This window comes from Triticum urartu, chromosome 5A (genome assembly GCF_056163025.1).
Source record: "Triticum urartu cultivar PI428250 chromosome 5A, HENAU_Tu73, whole genome shotgun sequence".
NCBI classification, from domain to species: Eukaryota; Viridiplantae; Streptophyta; class Magnoliopsida; order Poales; family Poaceae; genus Triticum; species Triticum urartu.
Window position 1 is genome coordinate 78,117,509 of NC_141877.1, and position 21,654 is coordinate 78,139,162.

Consider the following 21,654-nt stretch of genomic DNA (forward strand, 5'->3'; position numbering starts at 1 on the left):
CAAACAATGCAGTCCAACTATATGCACACAACTTTGAAGTCAAGAAAATGTATGGTAAAAATCGACACTTCAACTTTGTTTGGTTTGAGAACTACAAATGGCTAGAATATAGTGTCAAATATGAGGCTGCATTTTGCTTTGTGTGTTATTTGTTCAAAGGCAAATCGAATGGGGGGCCTAAGGGTGATGCCTTTGTTAAAGGTGGTTGGAAAAATTGGTATAAGCCTGATGCATTAGACAAACATGAGGGTGGTATTAACAACATTCACAACAAAGCTCAAGAGAAGTACAATTTATTTGTGGCACCCCAACCATCAATTGATAACATTATGGTGAGGGTGGATAAAGAGGATTTGCGTATGTACAAGGCTAGGCTGACTTATTCACTTAGATGCTTGAGGTTTCTTTTGAACCAAGAATTGGCATTTCGTGGACATGATGAGAGTGAAGAATCTAGCAATAGGGGGAACTTTGTTGAACTTCTTAAGTGGCTTTCGGAAAATGATGAAGAAGTTAATAAACTTGTTTTGAACAATGCTCCTGGGAATTGCATCTTGACTACTCCAAAGATACAAAATCAAATAATTGAATGTTGTGCGGTGCAAACAACTAAAAGAATTATTGAAGATATTGGTGATGACCACTATGCAATCCTAGCTGATGAGTCTAGTGATGCATCTCATAAAGAACAACTTGCTCTCTGCATACGATTTGTTGACAAATCGGGAAGAGGATGTGAGAGGTTCCTTGGAGTTCTTCATGTTGCCAATACAACTTCATTGTCACTTAAGGATGCAATTCAAACTTTTCTTAAAGATCATCATTTGACTCCTAGTCAAATGCGTGGGCAAGGATATGATGGGGCAAGCAACATGAAAGGGGAGATTAATGGGTTGAAAACATTGATCATGAATGAGTCACCCTCTGCCTATTACATCCATTGTTTGGCACATCAACTTCAGTTGGTTCTTATAGCCGTGGCAAAGGAAAATGAACCATGTTTGTGGTTCTTTGATCATGTTTCTTACTTGCTCAATATTGTTGGAGTTTCTTGTAAGCGCCATGACATGCTTCGAGATGTTAGAGCTCAAAAGGTTTTGGAAGCACTTGAAATGGGTGAGATTGAAAGTGGAAGTGGGCTAAATCAAGAGATGGGACTAGCTAGACTCGGCGATACTCGTTGGGGGTTCTCATTTTAAAACCATTATGCACATTGTTAGCATGTATTCCACAATCCTTGAAGTACTTGATGCTATTGGAAAAGATCCTTCACAAAAACGTGAGTGGACAAGAATACGTGGAGTTGCTCAAGCCATTGAATCATTTGACTTTGTTTTCAATCTTCACTTGATGCTTGTTATTCTTGGCTATACAAATGTAGCGACCAGACCTCAAACAGTCTGATCTCTGTGCTCAGGTGTCATCCCTGGATCAATAATGCTGACACCACACAGTACTTGAAGGATTTATAACAGAGTAGCAATCACACACTTATTACATCGAGTGTCTCAATAGAGAATTTATTACAATAAATATGGCTTAAGGCCATCTAATAACGATAACAGCAGAAGGCTTAGAAGATAAGTGAGTCCATCAACTCCAACGGCATCACTGAGTATAGAACCACGACCTAAAACTCCTTAATCGTCGTCTAAAAAGTCTGCAACATTAACGTTGCAGCCCGAAACGGGTCAGCACATGGAATATGCTGGCAAAGTAACACATAGAGAGTAATGGAATGGAACAGCTATACTATATGCATATTTGGCTGGTGGAAAGCTATATGGTTATAGTTTTGCGTAAAGCTGATTTTTCCCTACTGCAAAGGAATAAATTTTATTTAACTATCATGGTAGTTGTTAAACATTGAGAATGGTTGACAGCATTCTCAATCCCAATTAAGCATCATCATTAAACAAAACCCATCAAAATTAAATTTTAGAGTAACATGTTGAGATTCACATGATAATCCAAGTACTAGATACTCAAGATGTCCATAACCGGGGACACGACTAACCATGATTAGTTTATACACTCTGCAGAGGTTTGCGCACTTTTCCCCACAAGACTCGATCGCCTCCGTTTGGTTTCTCGCACTACACGGTGTTTGAGAAACGGATGACCGAGACATAGTCTTTCAGAAGCGCTAGCACCTTATGATGGATAGACCGTTACACCTAGTTTCCCCTACATCTGCTAGTATACCCTGTAAGAGTTCGCACGACTTAATCAACTATGCTAGATCCCATAAAAGTTTGTGGCTGCACACGGAAGTTTCTAGTATGAAAATATCTCATGATCCCTTTGGGCCTGGGTGGCGGTCCATAAAGAAAAACAGGCAATCCTGGAATACCCAGGTACCTCAATCCGCCCAGATGTGTGTTTAAGTTGCCACCTTAGATGAACCATTAATTAACAAACTCACATCTGTCATGGATATCACTCACCCAATCCACGTCTACTAGCATAGCATAACAATAGTAAGCAAACGTAGAAGTAACTCCCAAAGGTTTGATAATACAACAGGTAATAGGTACTACCTCAACTACTTCCCATCTCACAATTTAATTAGATGCTAATCATGCAATGTTTGAGGATTGATCTAATGCAATAAAACTAGGTAGTAGGAGGTATGATCAAAGTGTTACTTGCCTTGCTGATGATCTGCGAAACCTAGAGATTCGAAGTAACAGGCGGCGCACTCTGGGTATTCTATCGCAGACAAACAAACAAGCATACAATAAGTATTCATCTAATGCACAGGTAAAACTCAAATAAGAGATCTAACCAGAAGGTTCAACTTAAGAACTCCGGTTTGCAAAAAGAATCAAATCAAACGAAGCAACGAAAGTCAAACGGCGAAAGAAACAAACTTCGTTCTACTAATCTGGATCTAAGTCAATTTTACAGTGGCAAAAACTTGTTTACGTTGGTTAAACGGATAGAGGGTTTCGAGACGAAACTCCAGGCGCTTGAATCACCTGATTCCGATAAACGAGCGAAAAGTTATACTAAAACGAAAATCGGATCAGGAATTGCGATCAGAAAATCACGGATTTAATCCGAGAAAAGAAAAACGACAAACATTCGCTAGAACGAACGAACGCATGAACGCTCGCTATTTAAATAAATCGGAAAAACTGATCTATTTAAAAAAACCGGAACTAAAAACACGAACAAAACCGTCGGAAAAACCGAACGGTTTTTCGGAAAAAAACCGGCGACTAAAAAAAAACTACCCCGGCAACTCCGGCGACGGATCCGGTGGCGGCGGCGGCGGTCAGTGGCGGCGGCGCGTCGGTCGGAGGCGGCGCGGCGGCGCGGGGCGGCGGCGGCGGCGGTGCTAGGGCGGCGGGGCTGGGGCGCTAGGGTTTGGGAGTTCCCGAGCTGGGCTCCCCGACTTATAAAGCCTGGACGGGCCTAGTGTCCGGGTCGGACACGGCCCGTAGGTCGGTTGCGTTTTTTTAATTATTCCGCGCAGAAAATCAAATAAAAGAAATACTAACGGACTCCAAAAATCTCGAAATAAATTTTCCCCGGCTTCTAAAATCAAGCCGCACAAGGTGAACATTTATTTGGGGCCTAAATGCAATTTTGAAAAACGCGCATTTTTCCTAAATTCAAATAAAATAGCAAATAAAACCAAATAATATCTTATTTGATTTTTTTATTAAATCCTCAATATTTCTTTATTTTGGGAAAGTCATTTTATTCCCTCTCTCATATTTTTGTAATAGAAATAATTGAAGATAAAATAAATAAAATCAAATGATCCTATTCTCAAAATTTTAAAAAAACTCAAATATGAAAATAACGAAATCCCCAACTCTCTCCGTGGGTCCTTGAGTTGCGTAGAATTTCTAGGATCAAAACCAAAAGCAAATAAATTATGATATGCAATTATGATCTAATGTATAACATTCCAAATTGAAAATTTGGGATGTTACAAACCTACCCCCCTTAAGATGAATCTCGCCCTCGAGATTCGGGTTGGCTAGAAAATAGGTGAGGGTGGTCCTTGAGCAAATCTTCCTCTTGCTCCCAGGTGGCTTCATCCTCCGTGTGGTGGCTCCATTGAACCTTACAAAACTTGATAACCTTGTTGCGGGTGACTCGGCTGGCAAACTCGAGAATCTTAACTGGTTTCTCCTCATAGGTCAAATTGTTATCCAACTTAATTACTTCCAATGGCACTGTGTCTCTCAAGGGTATGTCAGCCATCTCCGCGTGGCACTTCTTCAACTGAGAAACGTGGAACACATCATGAACTCCTGACAATCCTTCGGGCAATTCCAACTTGTAGGCCACTTCTCCCATACGTTCCAATACTCGGTATGGTCCTACAAATCATGGCGCTAACTTTCCCTTAACACCAAAGCGCTTTATTCCCCGAAGTGGGGATACTCAAAGATAAACTCGGTCTCCGACCTCGTAAACTGTCTCCTTGCGTTTAGAATCTGCGTAGCTTTTCTGCCTAGACTGGGCTACCTTAAGCCTATCGCGAATCAACTTCACCTTCTGTTTAGACTCTTTAATCAAATCAGGTCCAAACAACTGGCGGTCTCCAAATTCATCCCACAACAACGATGTCCTGCACCTCCTTCCGTACAAGGCTTCGAAAGGGGCCATCTTTAAACTGGATTGATAGCTATTGTTGTAAGAGAATTCTGCATATGGCAAATTGTCGTCCCAACTAGATCCATAATCTAGCGCACAAGCTCTCAGCATGTCCTCCAAAATCTGATTGACTCTCTCGGTCTGTCCATCTGTCTGTGGATGAAAAGTTGTGCTGAACTCTAGCCTGGTACCCAAAGTTTCGTGCAACTGATTCCAGAACTTTGAGGTAAACTGGGTTCCTCTATCTGATACTATACTCCTCGGAACTCCATGTAAGCATACAATCCTGGTCATGTATATCTTTGCCAACTTAGCACTGGTGTAAGTGGTCTTTACCGGGATGAAATGAGCTACTTTCGTCAACCGATCAACTACAACCCAAATCGAGTCATAGCCTGAATGAGTCCTGGGTAATCCTGTGATAAAATCCATGCCTAACTTATCCCACTTCCATTCGGGTATCGGCAATGGCTGTAACAATCCTACTGGCTTCTGATGCTCTGCTTTTACTCTCTGACATACGTCACAAACTGCTACATACTCCGCAATATCTTTCTTCATTCCGGTCCACTAGAAGGTATCCTTCAAATCCAAATACATCTTGGTATTTCCTGGGTGAATCGAATATGGTGAATCATGTGCCTCTTGCAGAATCAACTTCCTGATCTCCGGGTCATTGGGCACATAAACACGGTCTTCAAACCATAGGGTGTTGTGCTCATCCTCACGAAATCCTTTAGCCTTTCCTTCGCTCATTTTCTCCTTTATAGAGGCAATCTCCTTGTCAGTCTTCTGAGCTTCTATGATGCTATCCATCAAAGTTGACTGAATCTCCAATGCTTCTACATAGCCTCTCGGAACTATTTCCAAACATAGCTCACGAAGATCCTCGGCTAATACCTTTGGTATTTCTCCCGTCATTAGTGTATTGACATGGCTCTTAAGGCTCAATGCGTCAGCTACTACATTAGCCTTTCCGGGATGGTAATGCAATCTCATATCATAATCCTTGATGAGCTCCAACCATCTCCTTTGTCTGAGGTTTAACTCCTTCTGCGTGAAAATGTATTTCAAACTCTTGTGATCTGTGTACACCTCGCAATGATTTCCAATGAGGAAATGTCTCCATGTTTTCAATGCATGCACTACGGCTGCTAACTCCAAATCATGCGTGGCATAATTCAATTCGTGGGGTTTCAGTTGTCGTGAGGCATATGAAACAACTCTCCCTTCCTGCATAAGCACTGCTCCAAGTCCTCGTCGTGAAGCGTCGCAATACACCTCATAATCCTTGGTCTGGTCTGGCAAAATCAACACTGGTGAAGTAACCAAGCATTTCTTCAACTCCTGGAAACTAGCCTCACACTCCTCAGTCCATATGAACTTGGTATCCTTCTTTAACAACTCCGTCATAGATTTTGCAATTTTGGAGAAATTCTCAATAAATCTCCGGTAGTATCCTGCGAGTCCAAGGAAACTCCGGATCTCTCCAACTATTGTTGGTGCCTCCCACTTGGTCACGGTATCAACTTTAGTGGGATCAACTGCTATTCCTTCTCCGGATATAACGTGTCCGAGGAATCCTACTCCCTTCAACCAAAACTCACGTTTGCTAAACTTGGCATATAGTTGATGTTCCCTGAGCTTTCCAAGAACCAAACACAAATGTTCCTTATGCTCCTCTGCATTCTTCGAGTAAACCAGAATATCATCAATGAACACCACGACGAACTTATCCAAGAACTCCATAAACACTTTGTTCATCATGTTCATAAAATAGGCAGGTGCGTTAGTCAGACCAAATGACATAACGGTATACTCGTACAGCCCATACCTGGTGGTAAAAGCTGTCTTAGGTATATCCTGTTCTCGAATCTTCAACTGGTGGTATCCTGATCGCAGATCGATCTTGCAAAATACCTTAGCTCCTTGCAATCGATCAAACAGATCATTGATCACTGGTAGTGGGTACTTGTTCTTGATCGTTACTTCATTCAACCCACGATAATCGACAACCATCCTTAACGATCCATCCTTCTTCTCCACTAGAAGTACTGGTGATCCCCAGGGCGGCGAACTTGGGCGAATGTAACCTTTATCCAGTAACTCCTTAATTTGCTTCTTAATCTCCACCAAATCCTTTGCGGGCATCCTGTATGGTCTCTTTGATATTGGCCCTGTGCCTGGCAAAAGCTTAATCAAAAACTCAATATCTCTATCCGGTGGCATGCCTGGCAATTCTTCGGGAAATACGTCAGGGAAATCCCTTACCACTGGTACTTCCTCCTGCACACCTCCTGATAAGGAATTTACTTGTGTCCTATTTGGCGCATGCCGGGATACATACTTGATCCTTCTTCCTTCTGGCGTCGTAAGCAAAGTTGTCTTACTGGCGCAATCGATGTTTCCCCCATACATCGACAGCCAATCCATACTGAGAATTACATCCAAACCTTGGGATTCCAGAATAATTAAATCCGTTGGGAAAATATGCCTTCCTATACTTAATGGCACTTGGAAACATCCTTGACTAGCCATAGACTCCGCTCCTGGTGAGCTTACTAGCATAGGTGTTCTAAGAACCTTAGTGGGCAAGTTATACTCATCCACAAATCCCCTTGATATGTATGAATGCGATGCACCAGTATCAAAAAGAATGAGTGCAGTAACTGACTTAACCAAAAACTTACCGATTACTGCATCCGCTGCTCTTCAACCTCCTCCACATTAACGTGGTTCACCTGTCCCCTGTTGAAAGGGTTCGGCTTCTTCCCAGAGCTTCCATTGCCATTCTGGCCTTCAGGACATTCATTGGCATAATGTCCGGTCTTCTGACACTTAAAGCAAGTGACTTGGCTCAGGTCTTTCTTGGCTGGGGTTGATGGCTTGGTACGGTTCTGGCCGTTGCTTCCTCCATTACCATTACCATTCTTGGTGCCATTGTGATTGTGCGAGGTACCTCCTCCATGGATATGCTGAAAATATCCTCCTGATCTAGGGGTAAATCGTGGCTTCTGCTAAGCTCCTGAATTGTGTTGGGGAACGTAGCAAAAATTCAAAATTTTCTACGCATAACCAAGATCAATCTATGGAGTAATCTAGCAATGAGGGGAAGGAGAGTGCATTACATACCCTTGTAGATCGCTAAGCGGAAGCGTTCAAGTGAACGGGGTTGATGGAGTCGTACTCGTCGTGATCCAAATCACCGATGATCCTAGTGCCGAACGGACGGCACCTCCGTGTTCAACACACGTACAGCCCGGTGACGTCTCCTATGCCTTGATCCAGCAAGGGGAGAAGGAGAGGTTGGGGAAGACTCCATCCAGCAGCAGCACGATGGCGTGGTGGTGGTGGAGGAGCGCGGGAGTCCAGCAGGGCTTCGCCAAGCACTACGAGAGATGAGGAGGGAGAGAGGTAGGGCTGCGCCAATAGGGAGAGCAAATCACGTGTGTTGGGCAGCCCCATACCTCAAGTATATATAGGGGGAGGGGAGGGGCTGCGCCCCCACCTAGGGTTCCCTCCCTAGGGGTGGCGGAAGCCCCCAGATCCCATCTGGGAGGCGGCCAAGGGGGAGATAGAGGGGGGCGCACCTAGGGTGGGCCTTAGGTCCCATCTGCGCCTAGGGTTTGCCCCCTCTCCTCTTGAGGACGCCTTGGGCCCTTGGTGGGAGGCGCCCTAGCCCACATAGGGGCTGGTTCCTTCCCACTTATGGCCCACGCAAGCCTCCGGGGCTGGTGGCCCCTCCCGGTGGACCCCCGGACCCCTCTGGTGGTCCCGGTACACTACCGGTGATGCTCGGAACACTTCCAGTGGCCAAAACCATACTTCCTATATATCAATCTTTACCTCCGGACCATTCCGGAACTCCTCGTGACATCCGGGATCTCATTTGGGACTCCGAACAACATTCGGTAACCGCGTACATACTTTCCCTATAACCCTAGCGTCATCGAACCTTAAGTGTGTAGACCCTACGGGTTCGGGAGTCATGCAGACATGGCCGAGACAACTCTCCGGTCAATAACCAACAGTGGGATCTGGATACCCATGCTGGCTCCCACATGATCCACGATGATCTCATCGGATGAACCACGATGTCAAGGATTCAGTCAATCCCGTATACAATTCCCTTTGTCTATCGGTACGATACTTGCCCGAGATACGATCGTTGGTATCCCGATACCGTGTTCAATCTTGTTACCGGCAAGTCTCTTTACTCGTTCCGTAACACATCATCCCGTGATCAACTCCTTGATCACATTGTGCACATTATGATGATGTCCTACCGAGTGGGCCCAGAGACACCTCTCCGTTTACACGGAGTGACAAATCCCAGTCTCGATTCGTGCCAACCGAACAGACACTTTCGGAGATACCTGTAGTGTACCTTTATAGCCACCCAGTTACGTTGTGACGTTTGGCACACCCAAAGCACTCCTACGGTATCCGGGAGTTGCACAATCTCATGGTCTAAGGAAATGACACTTGACATTAGAAAAGCTTTAGCATACGAACTACACGATCTTTGTGCTAGGCTTAGGATTGGGTCTTGTCCATCACATCATTCTCCTAATGATGTGATCCCGTTATCAACGACATCCAATGTCCATGGTCAGGAAACCGTAACCATCTATTGATCAACGAGCTAGTTAACTAGAGGCTTACTAGGGACATGTTGTTGTCTATGTATCCACACATGTATGTGAGTTTCCTATCAATACAATTCTAGCATGGATAATAAACGATTATCATGAACAAGGAAATATAATAATAACCAATTTATTATTGCCTCTAGGGCATATTTCCAACAATCTCCCACTTGCACTAGAGTCAATAATCTAGTTCACATCGCCATGTGATTAACACTCACAGGTCACATCGCCATGTGACCAACATCCAAGAGTCTACTAGACTCAATGATCTAGTTCACATCACTATGTGATAAACACTCAAAGAGTTCTGGGTTTGATCATGTTATGCTTGTGAGAGAGATTGTAGTCAATGGGTCTTGCCACATTCAGATCCCTATGTATTTCGCAAAACTTTATATCGTAGATGCTGCTACCACGTTCCACTTGGATCTATTCCAAATTATTGCTCCATTAAACGTATCCGGTATCTCTACTCAGAGCTATCCGGATAGGTGTCAAGCTTGCATCGACGTAACTCTTTATGTCGAACTCTTTATCACCTCCATAACAGAGAAACATTTCCTTATTCCTCTAAGGACAATTTTGACCGCTATCTAGTGATCTACTCCTAGATCACCTTTGTACCCTCTTGCCAGACATGTGGCAAGGCACACATCAGGTGTGGTACTCAGCATAGCATACCGTATAGAGCCTATGACAAGATCATAGGGGACGACCTTCGTCCTTCCTCTTTCTTCTGCCGTGGTCAATCTTTGAGTCTTACTCAACTTCACACCTTACAACTCAGGTAAGAACCCCTTCCTTGACTGATCTATTTTGAACTCCTTCAAAAACATGTCAAGGTGTGCGTTCTTTGAAAGTATCATCAGGCGTCTTGATCTATATCTATAGATCTTGATGCCCAATATGTAAGCAGCTTTATCCAGGTCTTCCTTTGAAAATCACTCTTCAAACAAACCGTTTATGCTTTCCAGAAATTCTACATTATTTCTGATCAACAATATGTCATCCACATACACTTATCAGAAATGTTGTAGTGCTCCCACTCACTTTCTTGTAAATACAAGTTTCTAGCAAACATTTATAAACCTAAAAGCTTTGATCACTCCATCAAAACATATATTCCGATTCTGAGATGCTTGCTCTAGTCCATAGAAGGATTGCTGGAGCCAGCATACCTTTTAGCATCCTTAGGATCGTCAAAACCTTTTATTGTATCACATACAACTTTTCTTACGAAAACTGGTAAGAAAACTTGTTCTGATATATGGATCCTATCTCGGATTTCATGGCTTCTAACCATTTGTCGGAATACGGGCCCACCATCGCTTCTCCGTAGATCGTAGGTTCATTGTTGTCTAACAACATGATATCTAAGAGAGGATTACCGTACCACTTAGGAGTAGTACATATCCTTGTCGACCTACGAGGTTCGATAGAAACTTGATCTGAAGCTTCATGATCACTATCATTAACTTCCTATTCAACAGACGTAGGCTCCACAGAAAACATCTTTCTATGTTGCATCACTCTCTGGTTGAAGTAAAGGTTTGACAACCTCATCAAGTTCTATCTTCCTCCCACTCAATTCTTTCGAGAGAAACTCCTTCTCGAGAAAGGACCCGTTCTTAGCGACAAACAATTTGCCCTCGGATCTGAGATAGAAGGTATACCCAACTTGTCACCTTTGGGTATCCTATGAAGATGTGTTTGTCCACTTTTGGGTTCGAGCTTCTCCGGCTGAAGCCTTAAGCATCGCATCCCCAAACATTAAGAAATGACAACTTTGGTTTCTTGCCAAACCAATGTTCATTTGTCGTCTCAACGGACTTAGATGGTGCCCTATCTAAAGTGAATGCAGCTGTCTCTAACGCATAACCTCAAAATGAAAACGGTAGATTGGTAAGAGACATCATAGCGCACCATATCTCATAGGGTTCGATTACGATGTCCGGACACACCATTACGTTGTGGTGTTCCAGGTGGCTTCAACTGTGAAACAATTCCACAATGTCTTAAGTGATTGCCAAACTCATAACTCAGAAAATCCCCTTTTGGTCAGATCATAGGAACATGATCTTATTGTTATGATGATTCTTAACTTCACTCTGAAATCGCTTGAACTTTTCAAATGTTTCAGACTTGTGCTTCATTAAGTAGATATACCTATATCTACCCAAATCATCGGTGAAGATGAGAAAATAGCGATATCCACCGCACGCTTCAATTCTCATTGGATCACACGCATCAGCATGCATGATTTCCAACAAGTCACTTGCCCGTTTCATTGTACCTGAAAACGGGGTCTTAGTCATCCTGCCCATGAGGCATGGCTCGCATGTGTCAAGTGATTCAAAATCAAGTGACTCCAAACATCCATCGATATGGAGTTTCTTCATGCATCTTACGCCAATATGACCTAAGCGGCAGTGCCACGAGAAAGTGGTACTATCATTATTAACTCTACATCTTTTGGCGTGAACATGTGTATTACCATGACCGAGATTCAATGAACCATACACATAGGGTGCATGACCATGAAAGGTATCATTCATGTAAATAGAATAACCATTATTCTCTAACTTAAATGAATGACCGTATTGCAATGAACATGATCTAATCATATTCATGCTCAACGTAGACACCTGATAACATTTATCTAGGTTCAATACTAATCCCGAAGGCAGATAGAGCGTGCGATGGTGATCTCATCAACTTTGGAAACACTTCCAACACACATCGTCACCTCGCCCTTAGCCAGTCTCCGTTTAGTCCGTAGCTTTTGCTTCAAGTCACCAATAATAGCAACTGAACCGGTATCCAATACCCAGGTGCTACCAGGAGTACTAGTGAGGTACACATTAATAACACGTATATACTTTGTTGAAGTTACCAGCCTTCTTATCTACCATGCATTTGGGGTAATTCCACTACCAGTGACTGTTCCCCTTACAATAGAAGCACTTAGTCTCGGGTTTGGGTTCAACCTTGGGTTCCTTCACTGGAGCGGTAACTGCCATCCATGAAGTTTCCCTTCTAGCCCTTGCCCTTCTTGAAACCAGTGGTCTTGTTAAACCATCAACACTTGATGCTCCTTCTTGATTTCTACCTTTTGCGGTCTTAAGCACCGCGAACAGCTCCAAGATCAACTCCATCCCTTGCATGTCATAGTTCATCATGAAGATCTAGTAGCTTAGTGATAGTGGCTAGAGAACTCTATCAATCACTATCTTATCTAGAAGTTTAACTCCCACTTGATTTAAGTGATTGTAGCACCCAGACATTCTGAGCACATGCTCACTAGCTGAGCTATTCTCCTCCATCTTGTTGGCAAAAGAACTTGTCAGAGGTCTCACACCTCTCAACACGGGCATGAGCCTGAAATCCTAATTTCAGCTCTTGGAACATCTCATATGTTCTATGGCGTTCAAAACGTCATTGGAATCCTGATTCTAAGCCGTAAAGTATGGTGCACTAAACTATCAAGTAGTCATCAGGATGTGTCTGTCAGGTGTTCACAACATCCACAGACGACGTTGTAGGGGTTTGCACATCGAGCAGTGCATCAAAGACGTAAGCCTTCTGTGTAGCAGTGAGGACACTCCTCGGACTACGGACCTAGTCTGCATCATTGCTTACAATATCTTTCAACTTAATCTTTCTCTAGGAACGTATTGAAACAGGGAGCTACAACGTGAGCTATTTATCTACAACATATTTGCAAAGACAATTTAGACTATGTTCATGATAATTGAGTTCATTTAATGAACTCCCACTCAGATAGACATCCCTCTAGTCATCTAAGTAAAACATGATCCGAGTCAACTAGGCCGTGTCCGATCATCACGTGAGACGGACTAGTAAACATCGGTGAACACCTTCATGTTGATCGTATCTTCTATACGACTCATGCTCGACCTTTTGGTCTTCCGTGTTCCGAGGCCATGTTTGTACATGCTAGGCTCGTCAAATCAACCTAAGTGTTTTTGCTGTGTAAATCTGGCTTACACCCGTTGTATTCGAACGTTAGAATCTATCACACCCGATCATCACGTGGTGCTTCGAAACAACGAACCTTCGCAACGATGCACAGTTAGGGGGAACACCTTTCTTGAAATTTTAGTGAGGGATCATCTTATTTAAGCTACCGTCGTTCTAAGCAAATAATATGTAAAACATGATAAACATCACATGCAATCAAATAGTGACATGATATGGCCAATATCATTTTGCTCCTCTCGATCTCCATCTTCGGGGCTCCATGATCATCGTTGTCACCGGCATGACACCATGATCTCCATCATCGTGTCTTCTTGAAGTTGTCTCGTCATCTATTACTTCTACTACTATGGCTAACGCTTTAGCAATAAAGTAAAGTAATTACATGACGTTTATGTTGACATGCAGGTCATAAATAAATTAAGACAACTCCTATGGCTCTTTCCGGTTGTCATACTCATCGACATGCAAGTCGTGATTCCTATTACAAGAACATGATCAATCTCATACATCACATATATCATTCATCACATCCTTTTGGCCATATCACATCACAAGGCATATGCTGCAAAAACAAGTTAGACGTCCTCTAATTGTTGTTGCAAGTTTTTACGTGGCTGCTATAGGTTTCTAGCAAGAACGTTTCTTACCTACGCGAAAACCACAACGTGATATGCCAATTTCTATTTACCCTTCATAAGGACCCTTTTCATCGAATCCGATCCGACTAAAGTGGGAGAGACAGACATCCGCTAGCCACCTTATGCAACTAGTGCATGTCAGTCGGTGGAACCAGTCTCACGTAAGCGAACGTGTAAGGTCGGTCCGGGCCGCTTCATCCCACGATGCCGCCGAATCAAGATAAGACTAGTAACGGCAAGCAAATTGACAAAATCGACGCCCACAACAACTTGTGTTCTACTCGTGCATAGAAACTACGCATAGACCTAGCTCATGATGCCACTGTTGGGGAACGTAGTAGAAATTCAAAATTTTCTACGCATCACCAAGATCAATCTATGGAGTAATCTAGCAACGAGGGGAAGGAGAGTGCATCTACATACCCTTGTAGATCGCTAAGCGGAAGCGTTCAAGTGAACGGGGTTGATGGAGTCGTACTCGTCGTGATCCAAATCACCGATGATCCTAGTGCTGAACGGACGTCACCTCCGTGTTCAACACACGTACAGCCCGGTGACGTCTCCTATGCCTTGATCCAGCAAGGGGAGAAGGAGAGGTTGGGGAAGACTCCATCCAGCAGCAGCACGACGGCGTGGTGGTGGTGGAGGAGCGCCGGACTCCAGCAGGGCTTCGCCAAGCACTACGAGAGATGAGGAGGGAGAGAGGTAGGGCTGCGCCAATAGGGAGAGCAAATCACGTGTGTTGGGCAGCCCCATACCTCAAGTATATATAGGGGGAGGGGAGGGGCTGCGTCCCCACCTAGGGTTCCCTCCCTAGGGGTGCTGGCAGCCCCCAGATCCCATCTCGGAGGCGGCCAAGGGGGAGAGAGAGGGGGGGCGCACCTAGGGTGGGCCTTAGGGCCCATCTGCGCCTAGGGTTTGCCCCCTCTCCTCTTGAGGACGCCTTGGGCCCTTGGTGGGAGGCGCCCTAGCCCACATAGGGGCTGGTTCCTTCCCACTTATGGCCCACGCAAGCCTCCGGGGCTGGTGGCCCCTCCCGGTGGACCCTCGGACCCCTCTGGTGGTCCCGGTACACTACCGGTGATGCCCGGAACACTTCCGGTGGCCAAAATCATACTTCCTATATATCAATCTTTACCTCTGAACCATTCCGGAACTCCTCGTGACGTCCGGGATCTCATCTGGGACTCCAAACAACATTCGGTAACCGCGTACATACTTTCCCTATAACCCTAGCGTCATCGAACCTTAAGTGTGTAGACCCTACGGGTTCGGGAGTCATGCAGACATGGCCGAGACAACTCTCCGGTCAATAACCAACTGCGGGATCTGGATACCCATGTTGGCTCCCACATGATCCACGATGATCTCATCGGATGAACCACGATGTCAAGGATTCAGTCAATCCCGTATACAATTCCCTTTGTCTATCGGTATGATACTTGCCCGAGATTCGATCGTCGGTATCCCGATACCTTGTTCAATCTCGTTACCGGCAAGTCTCTTTACTCGTTCTGTAACACATCATCCCGTGATCAACTCCTTGATCACATTGTGCACATTATGATGATGTCCTACCGAGTGGGCCTAGAGATACCTCTCCGTTTACACGGAGTGACAAATCCCAGTCTAATTCGTGCCAACCCAACAGACACTTTCAGAGATACCTGTAGTGTACCTTTATAGCCACCCAGTTACGTTGTGACGTTTGGCACACCCAATGCACTCCTACGGTATCCGGGAGTTGCACAATCTCATGGTCTAAGGAAATGACACTTAACATTAGAAAAGCTTTAGCATACGAACTACACGATCTTTGTGCTAGGCTTAGGATTGGGTCTTGTCCATCACATCATTCTCCTAATGATGTGATCCTGTTATCAACGACATCCAATGTCCATGGTCAGGGAACCGTAACCATCTATTGATCAACGAGCTAGTCAACTAGAGGCTTACTAGGGACATGTTGTTGTCTATGTATCCACACATGTATCTGAGTTTCCAATCAATACAATTCTAGCATGGATAATAAACGATTATCATGAACAAGGAAATATAATAATAACCAATTTATTATTTCCTCTAGGGCATATTTCCAACAAATTGTACTTTCCTTGTGCATACTTCCTCTTGCGATTTTCAATTTGCTGCTGCTTCCCTTCAATCATAAGAGCATGATCTACCAACTCCTGGTAGTTGTTGAAGGTTGCTACCATCAACTGCATGCTCAACTCATCATTCAGTCCTTCCAGAAACTTCTCCTGCTTAGCTGCATCTGTAGCAACGTCATCTGGGGCATAACGTGCTAATTTACTGAAGTCCTCCACATACTGGCCAACTTTCCGTCCTCCTTGGCGCAAGTTGCGAAACTCTCGCTTCTTCAAGGTCATAGCTCCTGCTGAAACATGGGCAGTTCGAAAAGCCTGCTGAAACTGGTCCCATGTGACAGTGTCGACGGGGAAAGTGGTTATGAAATTCTCCCACCATGATGCTGCGGGTCCTTCAAGCTGATGTGCGGCAAACTTCACCTTCTCCGCATCTATGCATCCTGCTGTGGTCAATCATCTAGCTGTCTTGCGGAGCCAATCATCTACTACTATCGGCTCGGTGCTACTGGAAAACACCGGTGGATTCAGCCTAAGAAAACGGGCTAAGTGATCAATAGGTGGTGGTGGTGTTGGGTTGTTGTTGTTGTTACCCTGATTCTGATTCTGGACTAGCAACTGCATCAATGTGTTCTGCTGCTGGATCAACTGGGTGAGCTCCGGTGGGAAGATAAATCTGGGGTCACGTCTCGGAGGCATCTGAGGGTTTAGAAAAGATGAGATTTAAGAATAGAGGGGGTCTAAAGAGAAAACACTACCCATATGCACATGAGGCAAAAGCAAACAATTCACTTCATTCAATCAAATAGGGCATGCAATCGATCTAACTATCGTTAAAGTGCTCGGACTACTGTATTTACATGGTGGACTACTACTACTGATGAGGTGGTCTACTAGAAATATTCTTCGGTTGCAGACTCCATGATATCTGCTCCGGCTTCATCAACATAGTCATCATCACTATCATCTGGGTCCGAGTCGGTGTCGTCGATGATGATGTAGTCTTCCGGGCGAATCTTCTTGGGTTCTTCTGTAGGGGAACATAGCAGAAATTCAAAATTTTCCTACGTGTCACCAAGATCTGTCTATGGAGAAACCAGCAACGAAGGGAAGGAGAGTGCGTCTACATACCCTTGTAGATCGCTAAGTGGAAGCGTTCAAGAGAACGGGGTTGAAGGAGTCGTACTCGTCGTGATCCAAATCACCGGAGATCCTAGTGCCGAACGGACGGCACCTCCGCGTTCAACACACGTACAGCCCGGTGATGTCTCCCATGCCTTGATCCAGCAAGGAGAGAGGGAGAGGTTGAGGAAGACTCCATCCAGCAGCAGCACAACGGCGTGGTGGTGGTGGGGAGTGTGGTACTCTAGCAGGGCTTCGCCAAGCACCGCAAGAGACGAGGAGGGAGAGGGGTAGGGTTGTGCCAAGGAGAGGAACTCGTGTGTCTTGGGCAGCCCAAACCTCAAGTATATATAGGGGGAGGGGAGGGGCTGCGCCCCCACCTAGGGTTCCCTCCCAAGGGGTGGTTTCAGCCCCCAGATCCCATCTGGGTGGCGGCCAGGTGGAGGGGGAGAGGGAGGCGCACCAGGCATGGGCCCTAAGGCCCATCTGCCCTTAGGGTTTGCCCCCTTCCTCCCCTTAGGCGCCTTGGGCCCTTGTGGGGGGCGCACCTGTTGGGGAACGTAGTAATTTCAAAAAATTTCCTACGCACACGCAAGATCATGATGATGCATAGCAACGAGAGGGGAGAGTGTGATCAACGTACCATTGTAGATCGACAACGGAAGCGTTTGGTTGATGTAGTCGTACGTCTCCATGGCCCGACCGATCAAGCACCGAAACTACGGCACCTCCGAGTTCTAGCACACGTTCAGCTCGATGACGATCCCCGGGCTCCGATCCAGCAAAGCGTCGGGGAGGAGTTCCGTCAGCACGACGGCGTGGTGACGATCTTGATGTTGTACCGTCGCAGGGCTTCGCCTAAGCACCGCTACAATATGATCGAGGTGGAATATGGTGGAGGGGGGCACCGCACACGGCTAAGGAACGATCACGAAGATCAACTTGTGTGTCTAGGGGTGCCCCTCTGCCCCCGTATATAAAGGAGCAAGGGGAGGAGGCCGGCCGGCCCCTATAGGCGCGCCAGGAGGAGTCCTCCTCCTAGTAGGAGTAGGACTCCTACTAGGAGGGGGAAAGAAGTGGGGAGGGAGAGGGAAAGGGGGGCGCCGCCCCCCCTCTCCTAGTCCAATTCGGACCAGGGGGGAGGAGGCGCGCGGCCCACCTCTGGCAGCCCCTCTCTCTCTCTCCACTAAGGCCCATATGGCCCATTACTTCTCCCGGGGGGGGGGGGTCCGGTAACCCTCCGGCTCTCCGGTTTTCTCCGAAATCACCCGGAACACTTCCGGTGTCCGAATATAGCCGTCCAATATATCAATCTTTATGTCTCGATCATTTTGAGACTCCTCATCATGTCCGTGATCACATCCGGGACTCCGAACTAACTTCGGTACCTTAAGCGTGCAGACCCTACGGGTTCGAGAACAATGTAGACATGACCGAGCGTCTCTGGTCAATAACCAATAGCGGAACCTAGATGCTCATATTGGCTCCTACATTTTCTACGAAGATCTTTATCGGTCAGACCGCATAACAACATACGTTGTTCCCTTTGTCATCGGTATGTTACTTGCCCGAGATTCATCGTTGGTATCTCAATACCTAGTTCAATCTCGTTACCGGCAAGTCTCTTTACTCGTTCCGTAATACATCATCTCACAACTAACTCATTAGTTGCAATGCTTGCAAGGCTTATGTGATGTGCATTACCGAGAGGGCCCAGAGATACCTCTCCGACAATCGGAGTGATAAATCCTAATCTCGAAATACGCCAACCCAACATGTACCTTTGGATACACCTGTAGAGCACCTTTATAATCACCCATTTACGTTGTGACGTTTGGTAGCACACAAAGTGTTCCTCCGGCAAACGGGAGTTGCATAATCTCATAGTCATAGGAACATGTATAAGTCATGAAGAAAGCAATAGCAACATACTAAACGATCGGGTGCTAAGCTAATGGAATGGGTCATGTCAATCAGATCATTCACCTAATGATGTGATCCCGTTAATCAAATGACAACTCTTTATTCATGGTTAGGAAACATAACCATCTTTGATTAACGAGCTAGTCAAGTAGAGGCATACTAGTGACACTCTGTTTGTCTATGTATTCACACATGTATTATGTTTCCGGTTAATACAATTCTAGCATGAATAATAAACATTTATCATGATATAAGGAAATAAATAATAACTTTATTATTGCCTCTAGGGCATATTTTCTTCAGTCTCCCACTTGCACTAGAGTCAATAATCTAGATTACACAGTAATGATTCTAACACCCATGGAGCTTTGGTGCTGATCATGTTTTTCTCGTGGAAGAGGCTTAGTCAATGGGTCTGCAACATTCAGATCTGTATGTATCTTGCAAATCTCTATGTCTTCCACCTGGACTAGATCCCGGATGGAATTGAAGCGTCTCTTGATGTGTTTGGTTCTCTTGTGAAATCTGGATTCCTTTGCCAAGGCAATTGCACCAGTATTGTCACAAAAGATTTTCATTAGACCCGATGCACTAGGTATGAAACCTAGATCGGATATGAACTCCTTCATCCAGACTCCTTCATTTGCTGCTTCCGAAGCAGCTATGTACTCCGCTTCACATGTAGACCCCGCTACGACGCTTTGTTTAGATCTGCACCAACTGACAGCTCCACCGTTTAATGTAAACACGTATCCGGTTTGCGATTTAGAATCGTCCAGATCAATGTCAAAGCTTGCATCAATGTAACCTTTTACGATGAGCTCTTTGTCACCTCCATATATGAGAAACATATCCTTAGTCCTTTTCAGGTATTTCAGGATGTTCTTGACCGCTGTCCAGTGATCCACTCCTGGATCACTTTGGTACCTCCCTGCTAGACTTATGGCAATGCACACATCATGTCTGGTACACAACATTGCATACATGATAGAGCCTATGGCTGAAGCATAGGGAACATCTTTAATTTTCTCTCTATCTTCTGCAGTGGTTGGGCATTGAGTCTTACTCAATTTCACACCTTGTAACATAGGCAAGAACCCTTTCTTTGCTTGATCCATTTTGAACTTCTTCAAAACTTTGTCAAGGTATGTGCTTTGTGAAAGTCCAATTAAGCGTCTTGATCTATCTCTATAGATCTTAATGCCTAATATGTAAGCAGCTTCATCGAGGTCTTTCATTGAAAAACTCTTATATCCCTTTATGCTATCCGGAAATTCTATATCATTTCCAATTAGTAATATGTCATCCACATATAATATCAAAAATGCTACAGAGCTCCCACTCACTTTCTTGCAAAAACAGGCTTCTCCAAAAGTCTGTATAAAACCAAATGTTTTGATCACACTATCAAAGCGTTTATTCCAACTCCGAGAGGCTTGCACCCGTCCATAAATGGATCGCTGGAGCTTGCACACTTTGTTAGTTCCCTTTGGATCGACAAAACCTTCTGGTTGCATCATATACAACTCTTCTTCCATAAATCCATTCAGGAATGCAGTTTTGACATCCATCTGCCAAATTTCATAATCATAAAACGCGGCAATTGCTAACATGATTCGGACAGACTTAAGCATCGCTACGGGTGAGAAGGTCTCATCGTAGTCAATCCCTTGAACTTGCCGAAAACCTTTTGCGACAAGTCGAGCTTTGTAGACAGTAATATTACCATCAGCGTCAGTCTTCTTCTTGAAGATCCATTTATTCTCAATTGCTTGCCGATCATCGGGCAAGTCAACCAAAGTCCATACTTTGTTCTCATACATGGATCCCATCTCAGATTTCATGGCTTCAAGCCATTTTGTGGAATCTGGGCTCACTATCGCTTCTTCATAGTTCGCAGGTTCATCATGATCTAGTAGCATGACTTCCAGAACAGGATTACCGTACCACTCTGGCGCGGATCTCACTCTGGTTGATCTACGAGGTTCAGTAGTATCTTGTTCTGAAGTTTCATGATCATCATCATTAGCTTCCTCACTAACTGGTGTAGGTGTCACTGAAGCAGTTTTCTGTGATGCACTACTTTCCAATAAGGGAGCAGGTACAGTTACCTCGTCAAGTTCTACTTTCCTCCCACTCACTTCTTTCGAGAGAAACTCCTTCTCCAGAAAGTTTCCGAATTTAGCAACAAAATTCTTGCCTTCGGATCTGTGATAGAAGGTGTATCCAATAGTTTCCTTTGGATATCCTATGAAGACACATTTCTCCGATTTGGGTTCGAGCTTATCAGGTTGAAGCTTTTTCACATAAGCATTGCAGCCCCAAACTTTCAGAAACGACAACTTTGGTTTCTTGCCAAACCACAGTTCATAAGGCGTCGTCTCAACGGATTTTGATGGTGCCCTATTTAACGTGAATGCGGCCGTCTCTAGAGCGTATCCCCAAAACGTTAGCGGTAAATCAGTAAGAGACATCATAGATCGCACCATATCTAGTAAAGTACGATTACGACGTTCGGACACACCATTACGCTGTGGTGTTCCGGGTGGCGTGAGTTGCGAAACTATTCCACAATTTTTCAAATGTACACCAAAC

At 44.8% G+C, this 21,654-nt stretch overlaps 1 protein-coding gene across 1 annotated transcript in view; it reads left to right on the forward strand.

Annotated features, from left to right (window-relative positions):
* Positions 1-1,203: 1,203 nt before the first annotated feature.
* Positions 1,204-21,654, forward strand: part of LOC147970340 (uncharacterized) — a 45,762-nt gene continuing 25,311 nt past the window's right edge. Inside the window, exon 1 of the mRNA XM_087522632.1 lies at positions 1,204-1,380. Within this exon, the coding sequence (XP_087378758.1) occupies positions 1,207-1,380 (174 nt within the window). The 5' untranslated portion in view covers positions 1,204-1,206. The remainder of the gene's footprint in view (positions 1,381-21,654) is intronic.